Source organism: Henckelia pumila, chromosome 1 (genome assembly GCF_033568475.1).
Source record: "Henckelia pumila isolate YLH828 chromosome 1, ASM3356847v2, whole genome shotgun sequence".
In the NCBI taxonomy this organism is placed as follows: domain Eukaryota; kingdom Viridiplantae; phylum Streptophyta; class Magnoliopsida; order Lamiales; family Gesneriaceae; genus Henckelia; species Henckelia pumila.
The window spans coordinates 5,717,909-5,729,988 of NC_133120.1; the positions used below are offsets into that span (position 1 = coordinate 5,717,909).

The 12,080-nt window shown below is 33.8% G+C and overlaps 2 protein-coding genes across 2 annotated transcripts; one reads left to right on the forward strand and one right to left on the reverse strand.

The window, feature by feature from the left end:
• Nucleotides 1-283: 283 nt before the first annotated feature.
• LOC140894356 (uncharacterized) lies at nucleotides 284-3,820 on the forward strand. Its single transcript, XM_073302861.1, has 7 exons — nucleotides 284-390; nucleotides 1,968-2,060; nucleotides 2,174-2,470; nucleotides 2,600-2,912; nucleotides 3,009-3,087; nucleotides 3,202-3,290; nucleotides 3,635-3,820. The coding sequence occupies exons 1-7, from the start codon at nucleotides 284-286 to the stop codon at nucleotides 3,818-3,820; spliced, it is 1,164 nt and encodes a 387-aa protein (XP_073158962.1).
• Nucleotides 3,821-10,187: 6,367 nt separating this feature from the next.
• On the reverse strand, nucleotides 10,188-11,368 carry LOC140894361 (uncharacterized). Its single transcript, XM_073302871.1, has 6 exons — nucleotides 11,193-11,368; nucleotides 10,913-11,113; nucleotides 10,722-10,829; nucleotides 10,567-10,636; nucleotides 10,382-10,489; nucleotides 10,188-10,274 (listed from the first exon to the last, which is right to left on the reverse strand). Exons 1-6 carry the CDS (start codon nucleotides 11,366-11,368, stop codon nucleotides 10,188-10,190), a joined length of 750 nt encoding a protein of 249 aa, XP_073158972.1.
• Between the last annotated feature and the right edge of the window lie 712 nt (nucleotides 11,369-12,080).

Here is a 12,080-nt window from a genome sequence, read left to right on the forward strand (position 1 = left end):
TTTACTCAAAAAGGATAATCCCATGCCCAACCCCTGCTAGGACCGATGCATACACACACATTTATCCATGGAAAATCAGTAAGATTTTGAGCTAAGAAAGAAGGGCCAAGAATTATATATCCTATACTTGGGTTTTAAACATGAATAAAATGGTCTTGCCTCAACTAGCAACCAATAAGTGAAAAAGAGGGGGACAGCTGCGGCTGAAGCTCACGACCAGCAGCTACTTTAGCTTCCTAAGGTGGCTTCGGGGCGGCAACACGGCGGCTGGAAGCAGGGGAGGATGGCCGGCGGCAGTCTGAAGAGGAAGAGAGGGGCGGCCGAGAGCTTCTTGGAGGGAAAAGTGAAGTGGCGTGAGAAATGGTGGAGGAGGATGAGTGTGGCGGCTAGGTGGGTTAGAAATGTTAGGGTTTAATTGTATGGTGTAGTATTTTAAGTGTATGTATGCATAGGTGTGGGTGTGTGTGTAGGGGATGCTCAAAATGTGTTATTTTACTAATAAAAAAGCTAATTTAGGTATTACAATTTTAGCCTGTAGAATTGTCCCCATTTTAAATTTTTTAAGCCTAGAATCTTTAAATTTAAATGTCAAGAATGAAATTTCACTAGTCCAGGTCCAAAAAGGCTAATTTGGGAAATTTAAAGAATTACGCGCAAAAATGCGCTTACACGATTTTCTTTACCCGAAAAATTTTAAAATAATATTTTATTTTATTTTATTTTCTTCAACTCCCAAGAATTTTAGGCCTTCTAAATTTTAAATAAGAAGTTTTTCCGCCGTGCCCACCTTCGACGTGTGCCGAAGCCGAAAGTCAACAATTTTAAGTATCTCAATCAATTAAATTTAAATATTGCCGTAATTAAATCCTAAGGAAATTTAAATCATTTAAGCCATCATGAATTTTAGAAATTTAAATATTAAAGCTAATTTAGGCATGGAATTTAATTTAGGGAACTTTGGCGTTACAAAAACAAATAAACATTTGAAGGAATTTAAACACTAACTTAGAAATTAAAATCTATATTTTAGTTATTTTGATGTCACAATATTAAATAAAATATTTAAACAATAAATAGAGCGATTAAAATAATTTAAATAAACTAAACGATTTCTTAAAAGTCACCTAAATAAATACACAAGCAGAACATAAATCTTTAAAACGACTTGGATAATTGAAAGCATTTAAATAAATAAGCTAGACATTTAAAATTATTTAAAATAAATAACTGCTAAACTTAAGTTATTTAAAATAAACAAGTTGGACAATCCAAAAATATTTAAATAAATAAGCTTAACAGGTAAAATCATTTAAATAACTATCCAATAAACCTAAATCATTTTAAATAAATAAGTGGGATAGATAGGATCATTTAAACAAAATAACTAAATAATTAAAATCATTTAATTAAGCAAACTTATACCTTTAAAATATTTAAAACAAATAAGTTACACAATAAAAATCATTTTGTAAATTAAACTTAAGCAATTAAAAATATTAATTAAATAGTTGGTACAATAAAAATCATTGAAATAAATAATTAATATTTTATTAACAAATAATGAAGATAAAGAATTTTAAATCGATTAAACTTAAAAATAATAATCATAATATTTATTTAATTTAATGCATGCGATTTAATAAATTTGATTTTAGGTGCTACAGGAACAAATTCGACTGAGAGCCTTTCCGTTTTCTCTAAAGAATGCTGCAAAGGATTGGATATATTACCTACGTCCTGGATACATCACAAATAGAGATTAAGAGGATTTTTCTGGAGAAATACTTTCAAGCTTCGAGAGCGGCGAACATCAGAAAGGAGATCTATGGAATCAAGCAGTATATGTGAGAGTCACTTCACGAATATTGGGAGCGGTTCAAGAAGCTCGGTTCTAGCTGTCCGTAACACCAGATAAGTGAAAATCTTCTAATTCAATATTGCCATGAAGGTTTGTTGTCTCATGACAGGAGCATGGTGGATGCGGCTAGTGGAGGAGTTTTTGTGGACAAAACACCACGAGATGCAAGGAACTTAATCGAGAATATGGCTGTTAATTCTCAGTAATTTGGCACTAACAAAAGTGATCTGGCATCCAAAAGGAACAACGAGGTAAATGTTTCTTTCCTTGAACAACTGATTGATTTGACGTCTCTTGTGCGTCAAATGGCTGTAGGGAATGGACAAAATGTGAAGGTTTGTGGAATTTGCATGCAAGGAGACATGCAACTAACATGTTTCCCACACTGCAAGAGGAAACGGTCGAGCAAGTCAATGCATCAGGAGGATTTCCAAGGCCACCACAACGGAATTATGACCCTTACTCGAACACGTACAATCCAGGTTGGAAGGATCATTCAAACCTTAGATATGGCAATCCTTTGATGAATCAGTCTGCATCTCAAGTGCATCCGAATAATAAAGCATATAGGCCGCCATACCCTCCACAACCACAGAGCCCTCAAATTCCAACGTTTGGTGAGTTTTTAGAAAATATTGTTAAGGATCTTGCCACTAATACTTTTAATTTTCAGCATGAAACAAGAGCAAGTATCCAAAACTTGAACACTCAAGTGGGGAAATTTCCAACCGCAATTAACAGGTTGGAGGCACAAAATTCTAGCAGTCTACCATCTCAGACATTGCCTAATCCGAAAGAGAATGTAAGTGGAGTCACTTTGCAGAGTGTAAAGGAGTTGAAGGTTCGTGAAGAAGTGGTGCAAGCACCAGTACAGAACGAGGATGAGGAGGAATCCAGGAAGAATGAGAATGAGCCAATTCAGAGAGACATATCAAAAGTTAAGTTTCCTCCCCTTTCAGAGTATAAACCCGTAGGCCCCTCTTCCCTTGCATTGAAGGAGTCTAGGAAGGGTGAAGGTATTAAGGAGTTTTATGACACTTTTCGTAGATGTGGGGTAAACATTCCCTTGTTATATGCTATTAAGAAAGTTCCTCGATATGATAAATTTTTAAAAGAATTGTGTACTGTGAAAATAAAACAAAAGTTGAAGGGATGCCAGAAAGTAGAACTAGGAGAACAGGTTTCTGCTGTGATTCAGAGAAAGACGCCCGCAAAATGCAAGGATCCAGGTATATTTTCGATTCCTTGTAAAATAGGAGATGTTCAGTTTGATACAGTCATGCTAGATTTAGGAGCATAAATTAATGTAACGTCATATTCTAATTATGCTTCCTTTAAACTAGTGCCCTTGAATGAAAATACAATTTTTATCCAGATGGCTGATAGGTCTACTATTTATCCAAGGGGTGTGTTAGAGGATGTTCTTATGAAAGTTGGTAATTTGGTTTTTCATGCTCATTTTTATGTGCTTGACATGAAAAGTAATGATTTGAATAGTCCAATTTTGCTAGGAAGACCATTTATAAAAACTTCAAAATCCATCATAGATGTTCATAATGGTACTCTCACTATGGAATTTGAGAGGGAGATTGTTAAGTTTAATATTTTTGATATATCCCGAAATTTCCTAATTGTGAAAGTGTTGTTAATAATCTTGATATCAATGATCACTTATCACAAGAAAACAAAAAAGTTGTGAATGAGGATAAGTTGAAGAAGATTGATGCAAGACCTGGTGAGAATTCTAATGCTAAAATTTCTCTTTATAATTTGCAGGTATCTGAAACGAGCCAAAACTTCCTCCATATCAAGCAAAAGGAAAACCCATGGGAAAAAGCAGATGTCATCAAGAGACGGGGACCGACAAGAAAATCGAAGGAGAGAAAGCATGGACCGAAGTTTACTGTGAAAATGCTCAAGTGGGTGAAGGTGGATAAAGTTATCATATATGAACCACCATGAGAAACTGAAACATGCAGTCGGGCCGACGACTGTAAACAGAGGCGCTGCTTGGGAGGCAACCCAAGGGGAGTATTTTATTTTCAATTTTAGTATTTATTTTTGTTTTGCATTTTTTTTACCTTACATAGAGGACTTAGCCAGTCATTGGGATGATTCAGCGGGTTTTTGAAAGAATTTTTTTTTTAGAGTGCCAATCCTGTGCCTCCACCAGAAGTTGAGGAGGACGTAGCTGCCTACAAATAGATCGGGGGAGTCTCGTTTTCCATTTGCTTTTTATTTTGGTTATTTTACATTTGTTTCTGTGTTTTGTCTTTGTGTGTTTTGCATTCTAGATCATTGGGGACAATGCTTTAGATAAGTGTGGGGGGTTTTTTTATTATTTGTTATTTTATTTTGCATTCATATCATTGAGTTATATGCATTTATTTTGTTGCATGTCACTTATCATTGTGTTAGTGTTTGTTTGGTGTGGCATAAGTAGGATAGAGATTGTTAGCCTATGATGATGAAGTTGGAAAAAAATGATTTTTTTGTGAAATTTTTTTCTCTTGATTGGATATGAGAAACTTTAGGTTGAGTAGTGAATAATTTTAAGCACACGTGATTAACCAGTGAATTGTAGCGATGCATTAGATGATGTTTGTGTCTGTTGGATCATTGCACGACAATAGTGTCTGTGGAACTTGATAGTTCTTGAATCTTGATGATCTTTTTAATATGGCATATACAATATTGGGCACACCTGTTAAAATATTTTTTGTAAATTTTGAAAATGAAAAAAATAAATGAAATTAACTCATCCGGGTTATGAGTAAGAGATTGAAATTCTAATCTTCTTGCTCTTGACTAAGTATGCGGATTGAATGGGGTTAAACTTTTGGGAAAAAAAAAATTTAAAATAACAATTCCATCCGGGCTTGGAAAGTGATTGAAATTCTAGTCACAATTCCATAGCTAAGTTTGCGGACCTAATGGTATTGTAGTTCCATCCAGACTTATAGACGAGAGGATTGAAATTCGAATCCTTTCCTAGTGATAGCTAAGTATGCGGGTAATTATTTGGATTTTAACCATGGCGGGTGCAAAATCCGATGGTGTGTAATTATATCTCAAAGAGAGTTGTGTTGTGTTAAAGGATTTTTGGGAGGAGGGCTCTTAATGGTGAAACTTACACTGAAATGTCATAGGTCGACGAACAGTCTTAAAACTATGTCTTTTGAAGTTGCATGTAGTTGGGGTAACATGTCACACACACTCACATTCACATTCGATCGGAGGTGTATCATGGAAATCGAGAGTGTTCGTAAGTTTGTTTTTGTGTGGGAAACTTCTTTGAGGCTATGATATTCATGTTTCGTCCTTGCTTATGTTTTTGTTATGTTTACATGTTGTCTTTTGCATGACTTGTGATAAGTGCATTGTGTGTGCATATTTTGATGTTGTTTTTAGGTTTATTTGCCATGCATTCATTTGGTTTCATGTGTGTTTTTATTTGTTTTATTTATAATTTATATCATGCATGTGAATTTCACTCTCCGGGTTGATTTATGTAGGAATTTGTGAAGAAATCAAGAATCTGGATCAAGAGAAGAGCCGCGAGAATGAACTACGAAGCAGCAATGGTCAAAAATTCATTTTTAATGATAAAGAGATCCAAATCTGATCTCCACTGTTCAAAATGAATTTTAAGATGTTTTGAATCTGCTGTCCAAATTTCAGCTCGATCTGACAGCTAGAACACAAGAGATGATTTTTTAAATAAAACTGCGCGCTGAAAAGTGGGTGCGCACGGACCCAGGCACGGACCTGGCACGGGGTCAGTTCATATCGCTAAATTTTAAGAATTGGGACAGAGAGTTGCTCGCTCAAGCGGGATTTTCTACCGCTTGAGCAAGCGATCGAGGATCAGAAAAAATTAGATTTTCGGGAATTAAAAACCTTATCTTTCCGGGCTTTATTTTATGGATTTTCAAAGACATATAAATAGGAGATTGTCAGACGTGAAAACGGGTTCCAAATGCAGAAATCGTGAGGCGGCTAGGAAGCTTGGAGATTATAGTTCTGCTCCATCTTCTTCAGAGTTTTTCCTTCTTATCTTATAATTTATTTTTTATTTTTGAATTATTGTTTCCAATTATTGAGTAGTTTTCTTCAATCAAGGCCACTTGATTGGACCGAACAAATCTATGTAGAAAACTTGGATAAAAATTTGGGATTTTTTAGATTTGATTTGATTTTATTGATTGTTAGATTTATATTTCTCTTGTGAATGATCTGGTCAATTATTTGCTTGCATGTTAATCGATTCCAAGTCGACAGAGGAGGAATTGATTTCGATCACTCTAATAACTGACATATGGTAAAACCGACTAGAAATAGTATTCGGTTTCAGTGTGCGATTTTACGTGAAAACTGAATTCTCACAGTTCTTCATGCATTTGAATTTGATTAGAATTACGAAAAATTAATTCGTCAATATTTGAATAGGTTTTATTGTTCTAGAAATAGAACTTTGAACAAGTTAGGAGAATTCACCGTAATTTAAGATTAAATTTGAGTCCTGAGTTGACTACATGTTACATGATTTGTTTGGTACCTACGTGTGTCTTGGTTGTCTCATTTTAATTAAATTTTCCTTTCAACTATTTTAATTAGTGCAAATTGCTCAAAAATCCCTAATGCAAACATATTTTTCTCTGCACTCCCTGGCCATTTTTTTGTACCACAATTTTTGTTAATTTGTACCACATCTTGTATGATTTTGTACCACATCTTGTATTGTTTTGTACCACATTTTATGACTAGGGACCCCAAAGCAAAATATGTTTGCATTTGGGGATTTTTGAGCAAATTGCCCTTTTAATTATTATTTCTTAAGCAGTTTTTATTTTAAATTTTTATTTTATTTAAATCAAATTGCTCTTTATGATTTTGTCTAGATTAAGTAAAATAATTAATTCTTGAGAATTGACTACAGTTCCTGTGAGATCGATAGTTGGACTCTTTGTCCACTTTACTATTACTTGACCTAGTGCACTTGCTAGTTAATACCGAATTAAGAGGTCAATTTTTTGACGCCGTTGTCGGGGACTATTTAGTTAATATTAGGATAGATTATTTGCTTGAGAGTATACATTTTTTTTTCTATCTTTTCGTTCCTTTGCTTAATTTTTAATTTTAATTTTATTCTTTTTTTCTTGTGAGGTTCTTGGAGATGGATCATCGACGGGTATTCACAAGTTTTGGCCAACAATTCTCGGAGTCATTCTATGTTGTTTGGGGGAGATTCAATTATTTAGCAGACAGATTTCGGTACCATGATTTTTCAAACTATACGCTAACTTAGATTTTTTATGGTGGTTTGGATGCGCCAAAAAGACATTGGATAAATTATGGAGCTTTGGCCACTGGCAGCCACTTGTTCCACATAGATTACGACAGTGATATGCACTTGTTAAATGATATGGCGGATTTCGACTACTATTGGCATTGTGATCTTTCACTGCAGGTTTGGAGTCACCAATATCCTCCAGATATCAACTCTAAAAATTTTGCGAACCAACCACCTGGGCATCAAGAAGAGTGTTTAGGGCGTTCTAAAGATTATGTGGCTCAGTTGGAGAACATTGTGCAAAAACAAACAGAGATAAATAAGTTCTTGGAAAGCCGCATCAACTTTTTGATTTTCTTAGATGAGCATATTGAGTGTTTTATAGAGATACTTTTTGAGATCTGTCCAGAGAATGAAATAATTGCGCCAAATCATGAAGAAATAATTTTTGAAGAATTTTTAATTGAATATGAGTCAAACGTGACAGTGAAGGAGGAAGAAATATACAAGATTACAGATTTAACCTCGTCAATGATCTTTACATGCACACCATTAGAAGATCCTTTCTTGCAATTGACACCAACTCCACAGTATTCCATCCTTTATGAGCTTCAGCCAAGATTTGGAGACTCTTCCCAAACTAATCATTTTATGAAGAGTATTGTTGGACCGACGAGCTTTCCATGTTAAATTAACGCCAAACTTGAGGGTGTAGAAAATCAAAACCCATACATAGAATCGTATGATTTTTACTATGGGCGGCAGCCACTCTTTTATGGTTGCTTCTGCATAGTCGGGCTGTAGAATATAAACTTAGCGCTAATTGGGAGGCAACCTAGTGTTTTCTTTCCTTTAATTTTTTTTATTATTGTTCTTGTTTTGTTTTTTTAATTATTTTTTGAAATCCAATGTCTTACCCGTGTCTTTTATATGTGCAGTATGTGGCCCCGCTAAGGAAAGTTGCTGTGAAATTTTGAAGATGGAGGAAAAGGACGCATCATAAACCAAGGTAGTGTTATTTTTGTTTTCATTGTGTTTTTGTTCGTCCTGTTTGCATTTTTTCGTTTTGCATTTTGTTCATTGTTCTGAAGCATTGAGGGCAATGCTTTAGATACGTATGGGGAGTAGACTTGTTTATTTCAGTGTTTGTCATGTTTGTGTTGCATCTGTCATGTTTTAGTTGTTTGCATATAATTCATGTCAGTTTCATTGTTGTTTGCATGTGTGTTGAGTAGGATAATGAATGGAAGCCGATGATGATAGGAAGATATGATTTTGTGAAAAAACACTACAAAAAAAACTCCTAAAGACAACATTTTTTTTTATGTTGTCATAGCCTAGTTAAACCTGTTGTAGAATCCACTTTTTTTAAAAAAACGCTTAACGACAACGGTTTTTAAATGTTGCCTTTTTAGATACGACAACATATGTACAACGTTTTTTAAATGTTGTCTATTAGCGCGATATACAACAGACGCACAACATTTTTAAACTGTTGTTTTTAAGAGTGATAGACAACAGATTTGCAACATTTTAAAGTTGTTGTTTTTTAGCGTGATAGATAACATTGTGACAACAAATTAAAACTGTTGTCTTTGACTAAGATATTTGACAACAAAAAAAAAATGTTGTCTTTTTAATTAAAATTACAACAGTTTAAAATTGTTGTGTTTGGCCTATTTTTTATATTATTTTGAAAACGTGGTGTTATATTACACCATGCTAATTTAATTAATTAAAAATAAAAATAAAAATAAAAATAATTGAGCTAATTACAACACTTAGAACTGTAGATAAATAAAACCACCATCAATTCAAAATTCATCGAACGTAAAATTGATTAATTAAGAACACATGAAATTGAACTCCAATATAAATATTTATCATAGTTAGACTAGTCACAATATAATGTACCAACAAAAAACATAAAGGCTGATCCACAAACTCCAGTAACGTCTTTACAAAACTCAAAAAGTACCCCTATAAATGTGACCTAGTGCGCACATGAATTCCAAAACATGTTGGTAGCTTGTTTGGTCTAATTTCTATGTCATTGCAAACTACCTGCGAAAAAAAACAAAACAAACATCAGCCATAATTGTTGAAGTGATATTAGTTTGCTAACCAAACATAAATTATAACAATATTCATTTTGAAACAACCCCGAAAAATAATGCACATCTTGCATGTAAAGGATATTGATAAATACAAATCCTCAACATCCTCCATAGAATAATAGAATGCAGCTTTAAATCGTAAATTTTGGGAGATTAAGAAAAGAAGTTTCAACAGATTGAGGAACATTTAATGCGTTGGATGAAGCAAACAAAAATGAAGCTTCAGTTGTTGATTTGACTCGCGAAAAAAAGAATATAAGAGAAGCGCTAAATGTTGAACTGAAAAATCACTTTCAACTAAAATTCATATTCCTTATTTCATATACAGCTCATGACCTCATTTGAAGATGTAGGCTCGGGAGGGACAATTGCATTTATTGACCGATGTGACTATTTCAGATCATCCAGGTTTCGTATATATATTTTAAAGGCCAAACAAACCAACAAGACATGCTAATTCTGTGTATTACATAGAAACTAATTCAACTTCAGAAAACTAAACACACCTCAAAATTGGACACCCGAGAGAAATATCACAAGCAATCTTCATGGCACTCTTACTATCAATTATCCCAACAACAATTGAGAATAAAACAAACAAGACTCAACATCAGGAAAAGATCCCACAAATCAAGGGTAATTGGAATTGAAACTATTAGGATGCTAATGACAGAGGACTTCTATAATTTACAAATGCATCCAAAATACAAGCCACCAATTTTAAATTTATTAATGATTCCACACATGAAATACAAAAAATAAAAGTCTATGCATAACACAAAATTTCACAAACCAAAGGGCCTCAAAACAACAATATTACCTCAACAGTAAACCCAAAGCATATACCAAATCATCTTAATTGCATAAATTAAGAATTTATAATCACAGGGAAAAAAAGAAGAGGTTCTAAAATACATACCTAGTCGTAAATATGATCTTGAATGCATTCGGTCGGCTCAGACCGTGCCTCATCAATTTCTTCTCGAGAGTACTCCTTTTTTGTGAACTGGGAACACACGAATAAATTATAATGGAGAAAAACAATCATTACCCAATTTGTAAAATAATAAATATATAACTTCAAATTATTTCAGAAAATAAATATAATATTACCATTTCTCGTAGTGAATCTTCCTCGATAGTTGCATCTTTTTCAGTAATTTGTCTCATAAATCTCAATATGTAATAAGCACATTGTTTTGCGTCTGGTTGACGAGGAGCCTATGTTAACAAATGTCAAATTATTAATGACAAATATACAAAATTAAAATATTAAATCTAAATATAAGTGTGCATACCTGTATTACTACCCATTGCACATGTTTTCTTCCTTTCCTCCCTTTGTTTGAGTTAAACAATCTTAACGCCCTACGTATATAGATTGACAAAAATTGATATATAAGTTTTTGGTTGAAGATATTCAATACTGAATAAAAACTGAATGTGAGCTCACATTTCAACAACATATTTCCAATCCTCATGACGAATGCGATGACTTAAAGAATCATACAGATAAACCACCTCTTTGTAAGGTTCAATAACAGTGAGAATCCAATGGCCACTACGCAAAAACACATAATTAGTGCATAAAATTGACTTAATTGTTCAAAAGAAATTTAAAGTGAGACTGTCATTTTTACTCACCTGCTACAACTTGGTACCAAAATCAATTGATTTACCAATGCACTACTCAGCCTATCCGCTAGAGAACTCGCCCTCCGATTCAAGTGTTCAGTTTTACCTATTTTGTCGTATGTGGTTCTTTGCCAATTCGGGATGCTGTGTGGATTTACAAATCTGAATTTATCAATCTTGTTTTCTTTCACCATCTTTTGATAAAGATACCTACCAAATTAAATACATATATATAATAATAATAAACTAATAAAATAACAAACAATGTTTAAGTGAATCGAAGACTTACCATACGTAGACAACCACACACTTTCCAGTAATTTCCTCCAAGTGATACAAAGGATTAATGTCCTCTAGATGCAAGTTAAGTTCATAATCATCCTCAAATACTCCATGATCTAAAATAAAAGACAATTTCCTTCCATTGTCAAGAGCACGCTTACAGTAACAGTACAACAGGCGCATTAAAAGATTTTGTTTTTGCTCTTGACTTGACATGAGAAACCTTAGGTTGAACCGTGAATATTTTTAATCATTCCTGTTAGACCAGTGAATTGTAGCGATAAAATTGATGAAGTTTGTGTCTGTTTGACCATTGCATGGCACTAGGTGTTTAGTGATCTTAATTGTGTCCTGTGAATTCTATGATCCTCTAACAATTGCACTTATGATCTTGGGCGCACCACAATTTTTTAAAATTTTTTTGAAATTGATAAATGTTTTGGAAAAATTCAACTCCATCCAGGTCATGAACAAGGAATTGAAATCCTAATTACCTTGTCCTTGGCTAAGTTTGCGGATTAAATGGGGTTACTTTTCTTAAAGAAATAATTTGGTTTTTGAAAATTAATAAAAATTCCATCCGGGTTTCTAAAAAGGGATTGTAATCCTAATCGTCTGGTTAGAAGCTAAGTTTGCGGGTTAAATGGGATTGTCGCTCCATCCGGGCTATAGATGAGGGGATTGAAATTCGAATCCTACCACAGTTATAGCTAAGTTTGCGGGTAATTATTGGGGCTTTAAAATTTTCGGGTGCAAAATCCGACGATGCGTAATAATATATCTCAATGAAGGTGTGTTTTGTTAGAGGTAATTGGGAGGAATGGATGCATGCGAGTGACCTTTGTACTGGTGTGTTAATAGGTCGCTAAGCAGTCTTAAAACGGATTCTTTAAAA